Source organism: Rhynchophorus ferrugineus, unplaced genomic scaffold (assembly GCF_030347505.1).
Source record: "Rhynchophorus ferrugineus isolate W39M unplaced genomic scaffold, kcgeb_rfMv2 rfM11, whole genome shotgun sequence".
In the NCBI taxonomy this organism is placed as follows: Eukaryota; Metazoa; Arthropoda; class Insecta; order Coleoptera; family Curculionidae; genus Rhynchophorus; species Rhynchophorus ferrugineus.
The window spans coordinates 32549975-32568070 of NW_027472590.1; the positions used below are offsets into that span (position 1 = coordinate 32549975).

An 18096-nucleotide genomic window follows, 5' to 3' on the forward strand; every position below is an offset into this window, starting at 1 on the left:
ATTTATTTTAGGAGTAATCTGGAGATAGAAATTTATTTTATAGTCAAGCAAGATGGACGTAGGTTATACGAAGCTCACCGGGCACCTATTTTAGTACACAATCAATAATTTGCAATTGCCACTAACAATTGTCTCTTACACTAGGCCTTAGTTTATATCGTCTTCCTTATAACTATCTTTTCAATGGATTTCGAACCATTCTCTGAAATAAATTATTAACCAAATTCGATCACAATTATTATTTGTATTGATATAATTAGTTTAATTGTTGAAAAGGTAGTATGGTCATTTTAATATTAGATGATATAAGTTGTTTAATAAAAAAGCAATATTTCTTAAGTCATACCCAGCGTCATCAGTTTATATAATTATACAATAACATCAAGATACCAATAAGACCAAATAATATTTAAAGATTTACTAAGACTTGAAATAAAGGTGTCCGTAAAAATGGTTGAAAACAATCCATTATATTCAATTTTGTTCAACGTAATTCCTTTCAAGGGTGATACACTGATTATTTACAAACCCCCTCAACTTTTCGACGATCACCTCTTAATTCGATGAAAATTTCTTCCCAGCGAGCATTCTTTTGAGATCTAAGAACATGAAATAGTCACTGGGAGCCAGATCTGGGAAATATGGTGAATGAGAAAGCAATTCTAAGCCCAATTCATGGATTTTTGACACGATGCATTGTCTTGGTAAAGAAGCACTTTCTTTTTCTTCAAATGCGGGAGTTTTCGGCGATTTCGTCCTTCAAACGGTCCAATAACGCTATGTGTGTCGCTCTTGATGCTTCTTCCTTTTTCAAGGTAGTTAATGAAAATTATTCTAAGCACATTCCAAAATACAGACGCCATACCTTTGCCAGCCGACTCTTGCGTATTTCCACGCTTTGGAGTTTGGTTCATCGTGTGCAGTCCACTGGGATGACTGTCGATTGGACTTCAGAGTGAAATAATGGAGCCATGTTTCATCCATTGTCACATATGGATACAAAAACTCGGGTTTATTACGCTTGATTATCTTTAAACACTGCTCCGAATCATCAACTCGTCGTTATTTTTGGTCAAAAGTGAGCTCGCGCAGTACCCACTTTGCACAGAACTTTCTCATACGTTCACTTGATATCTTTAGAGTGTCCGCTATTTCATTTAATTTTAATTTACGGTCATTCAAAATCATTTCGTGGATTTTTTAAATGTTTTCGTCGGTAACAACCCCTTTTGGGCGCCCACTGCAGTCATCGCTTTCGGTGCTCACTTCACCATGTCTAAACTTAGCATACCAACCATTGATGGTTGATTTTCCTGGGGCAGTGTCCGGAAACTCGGCATCAACCCAAGATTTTACTTCAACTGTATTTGTTCCCTTCAAAAAGCAATATTTTATCAACACGCTAAATTCTTTTTTATCCATTTTTTCCATAATAACAAAAGTTGCTTCACTCAAAAAGCTATAATTCTCAAAGCAATGATCCGACAGCTGTACAATTTATACACGCATCTTTTGAGGGTTAGGGCTAACTTATGGATTTAATTCTAGTAGCGCCATCTATGTGTCAGGCCGAGGACTTTTCAATTGACTTGTTATGGATGCCATAAATGAATTTTATCCCAGACGATAAAGTTTGGGGCAATAAGTAACTTCTTTATATTTTATAAATTTCAAAAATATTTCTATTTTTAATAACAGCGTCCTCTAAAAGTTAATTTAATTGTTTATACAAACAAATGATACTCCTACAAGGCCATAAAATAAAATCGATCAGACAACAGTTTTCAATCTGAAGGCGAATATTATTATAATTTCAGAGATATTTCTGAAATATTTGGTAAATATTTACTCTTAAATTTTTTGAGTTTGGGCGCACAAGGAAATCCTTTGTCGGAAACTTATAATGAAAGCTGAATAAAGCAGTTCTATGCGAGATTTTCCAATGAAACTTTTCTATTAGTTTATTCATATCTCGGGAACGTATTTCATCGGAATTTTCTATTTTTCCATTTCACTCGCTTATTTCTTGTAAATAAAAATGTAAATATTGATTTAAATGCCTAACGGTTCAGTTATTTCGCAGTTCATTGTTCCTTGTTATACGGAATGCTATTTTCTTGCTCGAATAACGGATTTTAGACAATAACTTTCACTATTCTTGTTCAATTCTAAGCTTTTGTTTGAAATTTTGTTATTGTTATCAACTACACAAGTTGTAATTAAATCCATCTTCAGCCGGCTTGGTGGCGCAGTGGTAAAGGCGATCCTTCTACTGTTGCGATAGCCACGGGTTCGGATCCTGCTGGGGCATGGTCGTAAATTTATGTTTGTGATTGTTCTGATATTGTGATTGTTCTTTATGTTCTGGGCAACAGTGTAAAATCCGAAAAGGAAAATGATCTCAGTCATGCCAGTAACCAGGCTGGGTAAGACCGGATGTTTTCTGGGATGATTTCTAAAGTTGGTCACTCGCCAGTCGGTAGGCTTAATGCTGAGGACCGTGGTTCGGGGCCCACGTTAAACTTTAGGCCCAGTCCAGATAAACTCATAATTGGTAAAAGGAGACTTTAAAATATATATAAAAAAATTACCTTCAATTAGTTGTTATGGGTTGGGGATGGGGAATTTTGTTTATTCTTGAAAAAAAAATGTAAAGACCAAATAAACTCTTTGTGAAAACCAAACTTTCTTATCTTTTCTTTGAGCAAATTTACAGGCAGTCAAAAGGGTAGCGGGACTTTTGTCCCACGTTGTATTAATCTAATTATAATAAATATTTCCATTTTTAGACATAAGCTATAAATGAGTAAATTATTTTCTGAATTTTATTTCTACAATGAAACATTTTTTATTTTCAGAGACACAGTATTCATGGAATGATGGAGGAAGAGACTGGAACCAGGCCTCATCAAGAAATTGCACAACTAACATTAGATGAAAAAAAGTTCCTTTTAGCTGTAGAACGTGGAGATGTTGCATCAACGAGAAGGTATGTCGAGCCGAGTTGGTTTAACATTTTTTGGTGTTTTTAGTTTTTAATAAAAAATAATAATTTCTTAATTATTACTAAATATCTATGAGTCAGTAACTGTATATGTTATACTACACTACCTAACCTACAAAATCATGTCAGGTATCATTTTGTTACATATATATTTTTGTATAAAAAAACAAATTATAAAGCAAACAAAAAGTATAGAGTTTGCGACAAAACTTATGCACACTACAGATTTTTCATTTCAGCTCTCTACAAAAATACATCTTTATCCTTTAGCTTCTACGACTCATCTGAGCATTATATAGCTATTCTTCATTTATGTGATATTCACGCGGAACCTATAACTGAATAATATATTTGGCATTCGAAAACCGTGACAAAACTGTAGCGCCTAACTGTGAAGAAAGATTGATCAATATTTTAAATATTTATTCCAATTGTGTGTACATCCTTCTTTGTATAGGTTTTTTCTGTAGACGTTTCTTGTAGAATTTTTGAATTGTTCACCATTGTTAAATTACTTAGCATCTGAGTACAGCGAGATGACCAATTTAAAACCTGAATATTGTGTTTGAGTACCAAAAGCTCCTTTCAGTTTATTTCAGTTTCGATCGACTAGTGTAAGGTTATGTCATATCGAATCGTCAATATCGAAATTTCATCGACCAAAACGTAAGTACAATAATTTTTAACTGAGTAAAGGAAATACGTTACGATAGATATTTAAATGTAATATCAGACAAACAGTATCCTGTTGAGGAATGAATAAAATCTGTTACCTCTTCATTCGACGAAAATTTCTTCCCAGCGAACATTCTTTTGAGATCCGGCAACAAGAGATAGTCACTGGGAGCCAGATCTGGAGAATACAGTGGATGAGGAAGCAATTCGAAGCCCAATTCATGGATTTTTGCCATCGTTTTCACTGACTTGTGGGGCCATGTTTCATCCATTGTCACATATCGACACACAAACTAGGGTTTATTACGCTTGATCATTTTCACTCACTACTCCGTATCATCAACTCTTTGTTTATGGTCAAAAGTGGGCTCACGGGGCACCCGCTCATAGAGCTTTCTCATACCCAAATATTCGTGAATGATAAGATGTACACGTTCAGTTAATATCTTTAGAGGGTCTGCTATTTCATTCAATTTCAATTTACGGTCATTCAAAATCATTTTGTGGATTTTTTAAATGTTTTTGTCGGTAACAACCTCTTTTGAGCGTCCACTGCGTTCACCGTCTTCGGGGCTCATTTCACCACATCTAATTAGCATACCAATCCTTGGTAGTTGATTTTCCTGGGGCAATGTCCGCAAACTCGGCATCAAGCCAAGTTTTTGCTTCAACTGTATTTTTTCTCTTCAAAAAGCTATATTTTATCAACACATATAATTCCTTTTTATTAATTTTTTTCACAATAACTAAAGTTGCTTCACTCAAAATGCTGCAATTCGCAAACTAATGATCTAACAGGTGTCAAATTTATACACGCATCTTTTGAGGATTAGGGCAAACTTACAAATATATGGATTTAATTCTAGTAGCGCCATCTACGGCCATCAGGTCGGGGACTTTTCAATTGACCTGTTTGCGTTTGAGCCTATATACTACACTGTCATCGCGCACATTTAACTCTTTGGCGAATGCATTGGGATGCACTAATAGTCTTTCAGAGTACTTCGCACTAAGCATCTCTGGACAGAAGTTAGTTAACTGGGTAAAAATAACTAATATTTATTGCTTTTATCCGATGAAAAGCAACATGTTTGCATTTTAATAGACCGTCCCAACACATAAAACATCATCCATAAAAACAACGAAAATATGACCCGCTAAAAATCTCCTTCAACACGCGCGTTATGACCGAAACTTCTCGACGGCTATTGGGAGTTTGTTGGGAGGTATGAGGGGAGTTGGCGAAACTTGATTAAGAATTTGCCGAGCGAAATTAATTCTCGAACGAGGGCGAGAAAAATGCGGCCGAAAGTTGAAGCGTTCTCCACATTAATCGAACTGTTGATTAGTTTAAAGTATCGGCGAGTTGGGTTTTTGAGATTCCCGAGAGGATTCGACTTGTTTTGGCTTCAGTGATGACAATGGGCGAATTGCGAGCGGCAATAAAATCAGTTGTTGTGTTCAAAGTTCAGTAAGATCGCTGGAGTCGACCATGCTGCAACAAAAACGATTAGGACCGGCGGGGAAACTTTGGTTTAATGGCTTCACGTGCTGTTCACACAATTTTGGCTACTGGAAAGAGTAATGTCAGCATGGATGAACGCAATAATTGTTCCTAAAACGAAAAGATGCGACAGTAAATAGGTTAAGAACTATCAAGGCCACCACTTGTCCAGAAGGCGTGCATAAAGATTATTCAAATAATACTTCAAAGAATCCACAAAAAGAACAGCGTGACAGAGTAGAACAGGTGACATTTAGATACCATATTAGTTGTCTAGTTAAGATTTTCACGCTAAGACAACCAATGAACAGTGTTGTGTAGCTTTGTGTACTTTTCAACATAGTAGAGTATAAAATTATGTTAAACTTTTTAAAAACATACATATAATACAATATAATGTTACACACTTCTTGACCGATCAGATATTTCCTAATGATAGATAGATATGATAGATAGATGATAGATCTTCGCTGATGCCAACGTTGAGGATTCTTAATGATATCATTCCCACCATTAATCCATGTGGCTTGAGAATTAAGGAAGAAAAGACAACATTATTAACAACTATTGGATCATGTGCCATTATTAACGGGTATCAGTTATAACAAAATAGCATGAGTTCAAATATTTGGGATCAGTAAAACAGGAGATGTTATCTACTGCCGAAATAATAAGCCCAGTCGGCTAAGCTGAAGCAACTTTTGGTTCTATAATGGGGTTCGTGTGGAAGAGAGGAAATATTACAGGATAAAAAATGGAAATAATATAATCAAGACTAAACTATAGAAATGATCGGTGATTGACGTTGACGCCTTAATCCAAGTGCCATCTTAATATATACATTTCAGCTCTCGTATGTTTACGTTCGCAAAACTGTGGAAATAGTTAATGGATTCGGCTGAAATTGTTACGTAACATTTAATTTTAACCAAAGATGTTTCTATGTACCTTTACTTTGAAACTCCAACAGAAACAGACATTTCTAGGTGTTTTAGATTAACTTGTAATTTGCAATAATTACTCACTAACGTAATTGTAGGTAAATATTTAAAGGGATTTCAAAGAGTTCAATTGGGTTAATTTACAAAAGTAATTTGTTTTATATATTATCCGGGTCTTCTTAAAAACATCTTGTTCTTGACATCGTCAAGTGTCCATGTTTTATAATGGCTGCGCTACTTCTTTTGCAGTTTAGCGTTTGATTGCGTTATAAAGAGTTTCGCAGTTGTAGCTCTTCTATGAATGTTAGCTTTATAAAAGCTTTAAATTAAAATAGTTCTACTGAAGTGAGTGCTGAGTACATATATAAGTTACAAGATATGAAAGGGTTTAGAAAACAAAAACTATTAGTTTACTTTTAGAAAAATGAGTGTCTGTTTACTAGAATTACATACTAGAAAATACACATTACTATTTTGACCCATTTTGAAAACAATATGTCAAATTATAAAGTGACTATATTGAGCCTACATTAGATGGCAATAACTCTAAAATATTGTCTCTTATTGTAGCAAAATTTGGAGTCTGATAGAGCACGTTATAAAGAAAATAACCAGTTCTTTCTATTTATAGTCTCAAATAAGCTTTTCAATTACTTCTAGACATCTGCAATAACAGTATCATTCGGTTCATAATAGACCACACTTTGCTGATCCCACTAGATGTATAGCAAGACTAATATAATTGCTTCGGTATCCATGTGGATGCCTCTCTCACGCAGGAAACCTGACATGACAAGTCAATTGAAAAGTCTCCGGCTTACAACAGTAAAACACATTTTATTGGCAAAATTAGTTTTTTTATTCAACATAATTCTCTTCAAGGGTTATCACTGATTATAGCGACCTTCCAACTTTTCGATATAATTTTTGTTGTACTATTTGATATTTGCTTCAATATAGGCCTCAGTTTCAGCGATCACCTCTTCATTCGACGAAAATTTCTTACCGGGGAGCATTCTTTTGAGATCTGACAACAGGAAATAGTCGCTGATGAAAGTTTTGGAGAATACGGTGGATGAGGAAGCAATTCGAAGCCCAATTCATCGATTCGTACTATCGTTTTCACTGACTTGTGACACGGTGCATTGTCTTGGTGAAGAAGAAGAAGAAGAAGAAGTTGCACTTTCATTTTCTTCAATTGCGGCCGTTTTTTCTGCGATTTCGTACTTCAAACGGTCCAATAACGCTATGCAATAGTCGCTGTTGATGGTCTTTCCTTTTCCAAGGTAGTCAATGAAAATTATTCCATGCGCATCTCAAAATACAGATGCCATAACCTTGCCAGCCAACTGTTGCGTTTTTCCACGCATTGGAGCGGGTTCATCATGTGCAGTCTACTCAGATATGTGTCGATTGGACTTCGAAGTGAAATGATGGAGCCATATTTCAACCATTTCCACATATCGACGCAAAAACTCGATTTTATTATGCTTGATCATCTTCAAATACTGCTCCTAATCATCAACACGTCGTTGTTTATGGTCAAAAGTGAGCTAGCGCGGCACCCACTTAGCACAGAGCTTTCTCATACCCAAGTTTTCGTGAATAATATGATGTACACGTTCAGTTGATATCTTTAGAGTGTCTGCTATTTCATTCAATTTCAATTTACGGTAATCCAAAATCATTTTGTGGATTTTTTAATGTTTTCAATGGTAACAACCTCTTTCGGCCGTCCACAGCATTCACCATCTTCGATGCTCATTTCATCACGTCTAAACTTAGCATACCAATCCTTGGTAGTTGATTTTTGATCTTTGATGGTTGATTTTCCTGAGGCAGTGGTTGAAAACTCGGCATCAAGCCAAGTTTTAGCTTCAACTGTTTTTTTCCTTCAAAAAGCAATATTTTATCAACACGCGAAATTCCTTTTTATCGATTTTTTTTCGCAATAACAAGTTGTTTCACTCAAAATGCTATAATTCACAAACTAATGATCCGAGAGCTGTAAACTTTTTACACGCATCTTTTGAGGGTTAGGGCTAACTAAAAAACCTATGGATTTAATTCTAGTAGCGCCATCTATATGTCAGGCCGTGGACATTTCAATTCACCTGTTACGCTTTAATATTCTACAAATATATTATAAAGATGCATTCTTTTATTCGGCACTTTTTATGAATGAGATTAAGTTTAAGTTATGAAGTTTAATTAACGTACAGATTTCTTTTAATCCATAAAAACAACTGGCCCCCCTTTTTAGTATGCCGGCACAAGAAGAACCGACGCAAATTTTCCTTTAATTACTTTATCAATTTAATCCGAAACAGAAAAAAGCCGGGGCTTGATCTTTGCAAAATCTTGATTTTTCTTTAATTAAATATTATGAAAGCGTTTCTCTTTCTTTTTTGTCGTTGTTGAGGATGAATTTTAAAATACATGTAATGAATTAAAATTTAAAACTTAAGTAATTATACATAGTACCCAAGAAACTATACTATATAAATACAAAGTTTATGAAATAGTTGTATTATGTTGCTGAACATGCTTATAAATGTAAGCATTTGTTAAACAAAATTAAACTTACTCCCAAATTCAATGATTTTGGCAGTATTCCATTTAGTATTATTGAGTTATCTAGCGTATAGAGGCGCTAGTTTGTTACTTGTGTTGCTTGATTGGAAGCAATTTGCCACCGAATCTCATCAACGTCTTTAGAAACATATGGCAATATTGCTTCAGCATATCCCAACGTTAGTTTTAAGGATTCGAAGGTGATGACTTTGATGCAAATAGCAAAGTACAGACCGAGAAGACAAAATATAAACTGAACACAATGAATGGCAAGACTTATTGGATGTAGATCCAGCTCAAGCTCTCGACGAACTTTTAAATAGGTTGGTACTTGATCAGTTAATTGTTTCCAAATATTTCTATGTGATGGGAAATATCCAGAAGAAGAACAGAGGGCTATAGCACAAATTGACTGAAAATGTCACTTACAAATGTTTCAAAATGGTGGTTTTTACTGTGGCAACATATTCAGACGACACGGCAGTCCTTAGCCTCTTATGAAAATCCAACCATACCATCAATTAACCTACAAACACACCTAAACCAAATACAAATGTGGCTGAGAATATGGCGCATTAGAGCCAACGAAACAAAATCCAGTGACATAACATTTACGTTCCGTAGAAGAACATGTCCACCAGTCTGTATCAGTAATGGTAACTTCCTCAAAGAGAGGATCTATATCGTTCTATATATGTTGGAATGCATCTATATCGACGATTAACTTGAAAGAAGCACACACTCACCAAATGGAAACAACTTAAACTTAAACTCTACTAAATGTATTAACGCATCAGGCTCAAATGTTATCATTAAATAACAAGATATTGCTGTATAAATCTATACTCAAGCCTATTTGGTTATATGGAATTCAACTATGGGGAATCGTTAGCAAGTCTAATATATCCATCATAGAACGGTTCCAAAATAAAGTGTTGTGTGCCATTGTTGATGCTCCGTACTCTGTTTCAAATGAAGTGATGCAACGCGATATTCCTCTAGAATCAATTACGAGTGTAATTCAACGTGTTTGTGTGAAGTTCTTTGAAAGACTGTCAGTGCATCCCAACGTAAACAGCTAAATATGCGAAATGACAGTAAGGTGCGTAGACTAAAAAGTCTAACACCATTCGATCTGGTTATTGGACACATATAGAGCATATACAGAATAAGCTTTAGAATAAGACTAATTAATTAAAATAGTTTTTTATACAGGAGATTATTTATTGGAGTGATTTTCTACATGCCATGTATATATAATATAAATACAACTAATAGGTATTGCCCTGTGGGCAGATAGTGGAACTACTAAGAGTCATAAACAATGGTGGTTTCATTGCTTGCCAGGCAAAAAAAAGAAGTGCTTTTTGTGGCGTAATGCAATCGATGAAAAATAGATCTACAACGACAATTTCAAGTTTCAAAGGCTTTAAAGTATGCCGTATTACGAGATCCTAAAAGCCGAAAGCAGTTATACTAAAAAATAAAGTTTTTTAAGCTCTTATACATACATAATTTCATTTTGTTTCATTTATATTATATCATTTATAGGAGTGTAAAATAAGAAGCAACCAAAGCATTAGAATTTCGTAATATTCCCATTATTTAAAAAAAAACAACGTATTTGCAGATATTTTAAAAAATAATTAAAATTAATATTGCTCTTAAAAGAACAACAAATCATATAAAGCAGTCTCTTAGGATCATTAAGCAGACAAAAATGTGGAACATTTCGAAAACTTCTGTACGTATACACGGATCCCAGTTTGGTACTTATATTTTGCTAAAACGACACGGTATATAAATTTTAGAGGGTTTTTTTTCGAATAGAAAACGCGTTCTGAATGGTCAGGAGGGAGAGAATGAAATCGAAAAAGGAAAATTGAATTTTCTCATATTACGTTACAGTCATAAATACTTCAACGAAATTCCTATATTGAATATTGCATCCAATATGTGAAGTGCCAGCAACAGAAACCTTTGATTTCTTTTAAAGAATATTCATGTATCATACAAATTGATATACGGGTTTACTGAATATTTTATTTTCTAGGCTATTACTGGCGGACAGTGGCTGAAACGAATTAAAACCTTAACAGATTTTTAAAAATATTTAATGGTTTTTGCAATATTAATACATTGGTTAACTACAATAATTACGGGTGAAATAACTAAGAAATGTCAGATCGAAAAGGTACCCAGGATAGAAGATGCAGAAAATTCTTAGCAGATAGGGCACAGTGTTTGTGGTAGATGTAATTATACTAAACAAAACGAAAATGGCGATGGGACAGTTAGATAGAGGATACGAATATCCAAATTGGAAACATATAGATAACATAAATACATTCACTTAGATATCTGTGATGAGAACTTGAAAGTAGTGGAAGATACGAGATGGAAATTAATACCAGAAATGTTAAAATTATAAATTTATACTGTGAAATAAACAAAATCCATATAACGTAAACTAAATGTGTTAGAAGAGCGAAAAGAGTAACATAGATGAAGAGAACGAGAATATAAGTCATTAGAAGATTATATAGAAAATAGACAAATTTGTTGCAACTCTACTTACAGCTTATGGATGATACAAGAGAGGTCCCAATCCCAATAGCAACTTAAAATCAAATCGTCGTCAATTTTTGGGAACACAGAATCCTCATTTAATTTATGAAACATCATTGTATCCGCTAACAACAACTGTATGGTGTGCTATTCATACTAGCAACATCATTGGTCCCTATTTATTTGAAAATGGCCAAAGTGTTGCAGTTATTGTTACTGCTGAGCGGTACCATGACATGATTCGAAATTTTCTTGTGCCTGAAATGGTAGATCAAGGACTAGAGGACATGTGGTTTCTGTAAGATGGGACCACAGCAAAACACAGCTCGATCAACAATTCAATTATTGAATGATATTTTTCCACGAAGACATTTAAAATCAAGAGTTTTTGTGAATAAAACCGAAACGATTCAACATCTTAAAGATAATATTCGTTACGAAATTGCAGAAATTCAGGCTCAGATGTTGCAGGATGTCGTGAAAAATGCCTTAAAAATAGCTGAAAGTTGCATAGCGGATCGAACGACCATATAAAACGAGACTGAGGATTTAAATATATTCTAAACCAAACTCCTATGTCTCCCTCATCACTCCAGTCAGTCTAATCATAAACACAGGGCAATTTTCTATCAGAACACACTCTTCATAACTCTAGTATCAAACTTTTTCTGCATTATTTCATCTACATAACCTGCCCAGTGGTCTTCAACCCTTTTAGTTCATCATATTTTCCACCTGGTATTTCTATATTAAATCTATTTCTATATTAGGTCTATATTAAATGAAAATGAATTGTTTTTTCATATTTATTCCACTCTATTCCCTTTAAGATGTGAAGTAAAATTTAAACTAAGGTAGTTGTTATATTATCATGTCAGTCATTTTCTGGAACTTCCTTTTTTAAATTTCCCTTTTTTATGGTACAATTAACAATTTTTACATTTCTATATTGTGTACTACACTAGCATCGATCTGAACAATTCATTGGGTTGTAATAACCCTTGCAAGGTATGACCAAGCTAAGAAATAGATAGAAAAGCTGAGTTTTTATCCAATAAGTCTTGCGATTCATTGTTTTTGAACTTGTTTAGTTATCCAGGCTGTTCTTTGTCATTAACATCAAAAGCACCTCTGTTAAGTCGTTGAAACCAAAACCAACCATTGGAATATGAAGGAACAGCATCACCGTAAGTCTCCGAAAAGGTCCGTTGAGCTTCGCTAGAAGATTTATTCAAACCAAACCACAAAAGTAACGATTATAGGAAATTCAATTTTGATCTTTTCTTGAACTTTCATTTTCACCACTAAATATCGCTGATCAAAATACATGCGATAACCTAAAGTTTTATATATATCCTCTATATGTTAAAACTTTTTTGTTCACGTCAGCTTTATTGAAAATTTAATTTCAAATCAAGGCACTCATTTGTGAAATAAAAGTAACCTTCGCTCCTTTAACTAATTTCAAAGAAAAACGCGCATATTCTGTGTTAATCACTTTATAATTTTTTCTGCAAAATTAAGGACCCTCGAAGTGATTTTCCTCCGTAGAAAATTAATATTCCCCCGTTTTCGACTACAAATTTGTTAAATTATGAAGCAAACTTGTTAGATTTTTAATATGTCCTATATTATAACGACAGTGTCTGCAAGGTCGGGTTTTGTTCAATACACACAAAAGTTTGCATTTTTGTCGTAATTAAGTAGTAACAAGTAAATTTTCTTTCTTAGTTTAACAACTTTCTCTTATTACATTTTTCATTATTTTAAATGAAGCTTATCGAAGCAGGACTATGTTGATAAAGGAAAAATGCTGTAATATTTGGACTACAATATAGTCGACCCTCCTATTCTCCAGGTTTGGTACCACCAGACCTCCATCTAAACTTGAAGAAATTTTATGAATGAGTTTCTGCAGCACTCATCTACTAAAAATTTAAACGATAATGATGTTTTACCTGAAAATCCTAATCTTTCTTTATCAGATCAACAGCTTCGCACATATGTCTTGAAGTACCAAATGAAGCTGAGTTTGATCATAATATACTGACCAACGAGTGCCAACATATCTTGCTACTTCTTAAAGCAAAAGGGGTCGCCAAATTTCAAAAATTATAAAAGATAAAAAGTGTCATCAATTCAAAGAAAACACCAGAATGCTGACACTGACACTGACACTGACAAATAAGTACAACGAAAGTCAAAAAGTATGCTCAGCTTTATTCTTAGATGTAGCACAATCCTTCGATAAGGTTTGGCATGAAGGTCTTGTTCATAAACTACAGAAAATGTTACTAAAACAACACACCAAACTATTAAAATCGTACATTACGACCAGAATGTTTAAAGTAAAACAAGAAGAAGTTTACTCTTCAATACAAAAAGCTAAAGCAGGTATGCCAAAAGGAAGTGTACTGGGGCCAATGCTTTATCTACTCTACACTTGTGATATACCGCAAATGGAGTATATTACGATGGCTACATTTGCTGATGATACTGCGATTATAGCTGTCGGAGACAATAGTGAAGAAGCTTCACGAAAATTACAACAGGCAAGTGACAATATAAATAATTGGACACAAGCTTGGAAAATATAGATTAACGAAAGTAAATTTGTGCATGTGCAGTTCACTTACAATCAGACCGTACAAGCCCCAATAACATTATATAATAATATCATTCCATGTAGCAACCACGCTAAATAACTCGGAATGAATATTCATGCAAAACTTCGCTGAAAGAACATATAAAGAAGAAAAGAAAAGAACTGGAATTGAAATATAAGAAAATTTACTGGCTACTTGGATGAAAATAACAATTTTCAGTACATAATAAATTGCTTTATATATTATAAGCAAATACTGAAACCTATATGGACATACGGAGTTCAATTATGGAGATGTTGATGCAAAATACAAATTTTTCAGAACAAAGTCCTGAGAGGTATTGTGGGTGCACCCAAATACTATAGGACTGATTACCTACATCGAGACTCTCACATACCCACAGTTAGTAAAGGAATCAAGAGGATTTCAAGGGGACATGAGGAAAGACCCCATTCTCATGAGTATATTGAAGTATTGCAGCTTTTGTATACCACCAGAATAAGACACAAACTCAAAAGAATCAAACATCTGATCTTGTATAGTGTTGTGTATTGAGTTGCATATAATAAAAAATCTAATACCTGAACCATCAGTTTGGATCTGGGAGCAAATATTCAACAATTGACAAAGTCCGTAGAATCAGAGACATCGAAAACGCCTAATCTGTATCCTTGGACGTAGACCAAGCCTTCAATAAAGTCTGGCAAGAGTATAAACTTGTATAACTCATGCGTGACTACGGCTATGACTATATTCGCTGATACTTCTTACTGGAGACAACAGTGAGGATCCAAACAGAAAATTGGAACAAAATTGAAAATAATAATATAAATAAGTGGGCTCAGATACAGAGAATAAATGTGCTCTTGTATAACACTGAACTAGGATCCAGTCCCAAGAGAACCAAACTGCTTTATGTTTTATGATGAAGTGTAGTAAATGGTAAAAACCAATCTGTATCCAGTTTTAGTTCTCGCTGATCAATCATACATGAATACATTTTAAAAAATTGGTTATGAAATGTAGAGTTTAGAAAGGTTTTTCCATTATGTATCAAATCCTGCGGATATTTCTCTGTCGCGAATGTAACAACGGTGTTTATCTGTCGCGAGTAAACTGAGAACCCATCTCTTCGAACTGTAAAACAGAGACTTCTTAGCTTCTCAGCATAAAAACTCACTTTTCGCTTTATGAAATATTATTAAAGCTTTGTCGCGAAAATAGTGTACTCTCAGCGAAAGATGTCGTCGACTCTACACCGGAAAATATTTCTTCGTCTCTAAAAGCATCTGATGGGAGGCAGCAAAGTGAAGGGAGTGTGGCGTTGAGGAGAAGGGGTCGATGGAGGTTATTAAATTCTCGTAACACGTTAAGATTTAATTATTAAATGAGATAAAGAAAATCTCCGACGGTTTACTAAGGCGCGAATTATTACTGACAGGTCTTTGGTTTCCATAAAGCGTGAAGGCTTTATGGACATGAAAGATGGTGGGTTTACTTTGGCTTTTTGTATTATTGGCGAGGTTTTATAATATAAGATTTTTCAACTTATCTTTTTATACATGAATAGAATATCTGGTAAATGGCAATAGAAACTGCCCAAAAATTTCGAATCCATTTGATAGAAATAAATTAAATTACATTTGTTCTTTTTTAATCTGTTAGAACTTCAACAATCTGCTCGTGGGCTATAATAAGTGATCTGCTGTACAAACTTTTAATATAAGTCTTATTATAAACACTATTCTAAAATTTAATTGACTTACTCTAAAGACAATTCTTATTCTAAAAGTTGTTCTTATTTAACTTATTCTAGAAATTATTATTTCTTACTCTATCTATTAATCAGTTCGTATGGTAGTATTCGTTTGAGCCTACACACTTCACAGTCATCGTGCGCATTTAACTGTTTGGCGAGTGCATTAGGATGCACTAACAGTATTTCAAAGTACTTTGCAATAACACTTTTAATCACACTCGTTGTGGATTCCAAGAGGATATCTCGCTGAATTAGTTTGTCATACTTCCACTGAAGTCACTTCCGCTGAAGGATAGCTACGTTAGGCTTACTAGTAATACCCCACAGTTTAATTCCATAAGTCCAAATGGACCTAAGTACTGTCTTATACAGCAAAACCTTGTTATCTATGGATTGACAGCATGCGAACAGCTTGGTAGATTAATTGAATTTTATAACCACTAATATCTTCATAAGTAGGTTTTGATTTTCTGTAAACAAACAATATATAAACGGACATGTAGTAGATAGATAATTTTATATGTATCTGATAAAAACAATGTTGGATATGCATTTACCCTAATATCTGTTCGTGAAGGAAAATGTCCATAACAGACACCATGATGTTGATATATTTACATTGTGGTTTATCCAGGTAACTTACTACTATTTACTTGATTAAACCATTTTTGAAATGGAGCGAGATCATTCTTTGGGAAACGATGTCTAATTTCCGTAGATTTTTACCCCGGAACACTACATCTTTTACTACACTGACGCATTGTCATCAATTTTTATATTATCACTCCATAAGAATTAATGTAAAACATAAGATATGCACAACGTAAAACGAAGATTTATTGATCTAAATAAAAACCAAAACCTTCAAACAACAAACTTAAAAATGGACTCCCATAGAAAATGCTGACTTCACACAATTTGATCGACCAACGTTCCATGTTAGTGGCGGCACCAGGAATTTAAACTAGCCAATCACAATTTGCGATCGCAGTTCTACCGTTGATTGAACTAAACTAAACATTTCCCCAAGGTCGCCTATACCGTGAAATTTCTATTTTTTTCTATGCATTATGTATTCTAATCGCGGTTTTAGTCACATAATAAATTTTAGAACGCACCTGTCAATATTTGACAGCCTACTTATAGATAAGCTACTTTATACTACTTATAGATAAGCTACTTTTAATTGTAAAATATCCCTAAAATATTTGTAATAAAAGGGCACATCATCACTTCCATTTTTTCACATCATTCTCCCGGAGAAAATTGTGAAGAAGATGAACATGTTAGATAACTGATATTCTTTTTTAACGGGAGATCTAGTACCACTTGAGGTTGTTAAATCACCGGTTAAATCTATATTTTCAGTTCCAGAGAACTTTGCTCTGAGATAAACAAGAGTCTAATATTGCATTTTAGTCTTATTTAACAAAACTTCTGAAAAAGAGACAACATGCAATATTTATCTACATTCTATATTAAGCAGTTCCACAGATTAAATACTCTAAAATCTAAATATATTTAAAAAACACATAAATTTTTAGTGTTTCAACTGTCCAATCCATAATATTTTCAAGACCAAATTTTAAAAGTTATTATGAGGTGTGATTGTATTTTTGGTTTAATGAAGTTAATGCAGTATCAACAGGGAAGGATTTAAAGTTTACCTTCAAATAATTGTTTTTTTTTGATTTTTGTTTATATATATTTATATTATATATACTTATATATATTTGTATAGGATTTTATTTTAATAAAGTAATTTTAAAAATTAAATTTGATTTTCATTTAAATACTATTGGCCAATACATGTGTCGTCACAAAGTAATCAGGCGAAATGGCAGACCAATCAAAGCAAAGCATGTTCCTTACAGGTTTCTACATAACTATTTTAAACTAACCAATCAAATTCACATTATCAGCGCCGCCAATGATTGAACTAAGCAACATTTTGCCCCACTACTTACCATTGGAGTTGTACACCCCTGGTGACAGTGACAGTAACACTGATATTTTATATGGAAAAATAAAATTGTTATTGCTATATTCCTCGGCATTGTTCCATATTCTCTCACAGTACAAAAAGAAAACCTTAACCTAAAACCTCCGTCAAATACGTCAAAATAAATCCTTTCACAGTTACATTCTCGTTTTTGTTGCAGGATGCTGCAGAGGGCGCGCGACACCAACTACATCAACATCAATTGCGTCGACCCCTTAGGCAGGAGCGCGTTATTGATGGCGATCGACAACGAAAACCTGGAGATGGTGGAGCTGTTGATCGGATACAAGGTAGAAACTAAAGACGCCCTCTTACATGCCATTTCGGAGGAATTTGTCGAAGCCGTGGAGGTCCTGTTGGATCACGAAAAGACCATCCACAAGATGGGAGAGCCACATGCAAGTACTCTTTGGTCTATTGAATTTGGATTAGGCATTAGTATAGTGCAGAATACGTTGTAGTT

General features: G+C 34.1%; 1 protein-coding gene across 3 annotated transcripts in view; it reads left to right on the plus strand.

Annotated features, from left to right (window-relative positions):
• Trpgamma (Transient receptor potential cation channel gamma) overlaps positions 1-18096 on the plus strand; it is a 249720-nt gene that overhangs the window by 110376 nt on the left and 121248 nt on the right. For all 3 annotated transcript variants that reach the window (XR_013007620.1, XM_076417087.1, XM_076417086.1), the window contains exons 3-4: positions 2859-2989; positions 17794-18031. Coding sequence is in view for 2 of the 3 variants with exons in the window: in XM_076417087.1 (XP_076273202.1) it covers positions 2859-2989; positions 17794-18031 (369 nt within the window). In the remaining variant the exon portion in view is untranslated. The remainder of the gene's footprint in view (positions 1-2858; positions 2990-17793; positions 18032-18096) is intronic.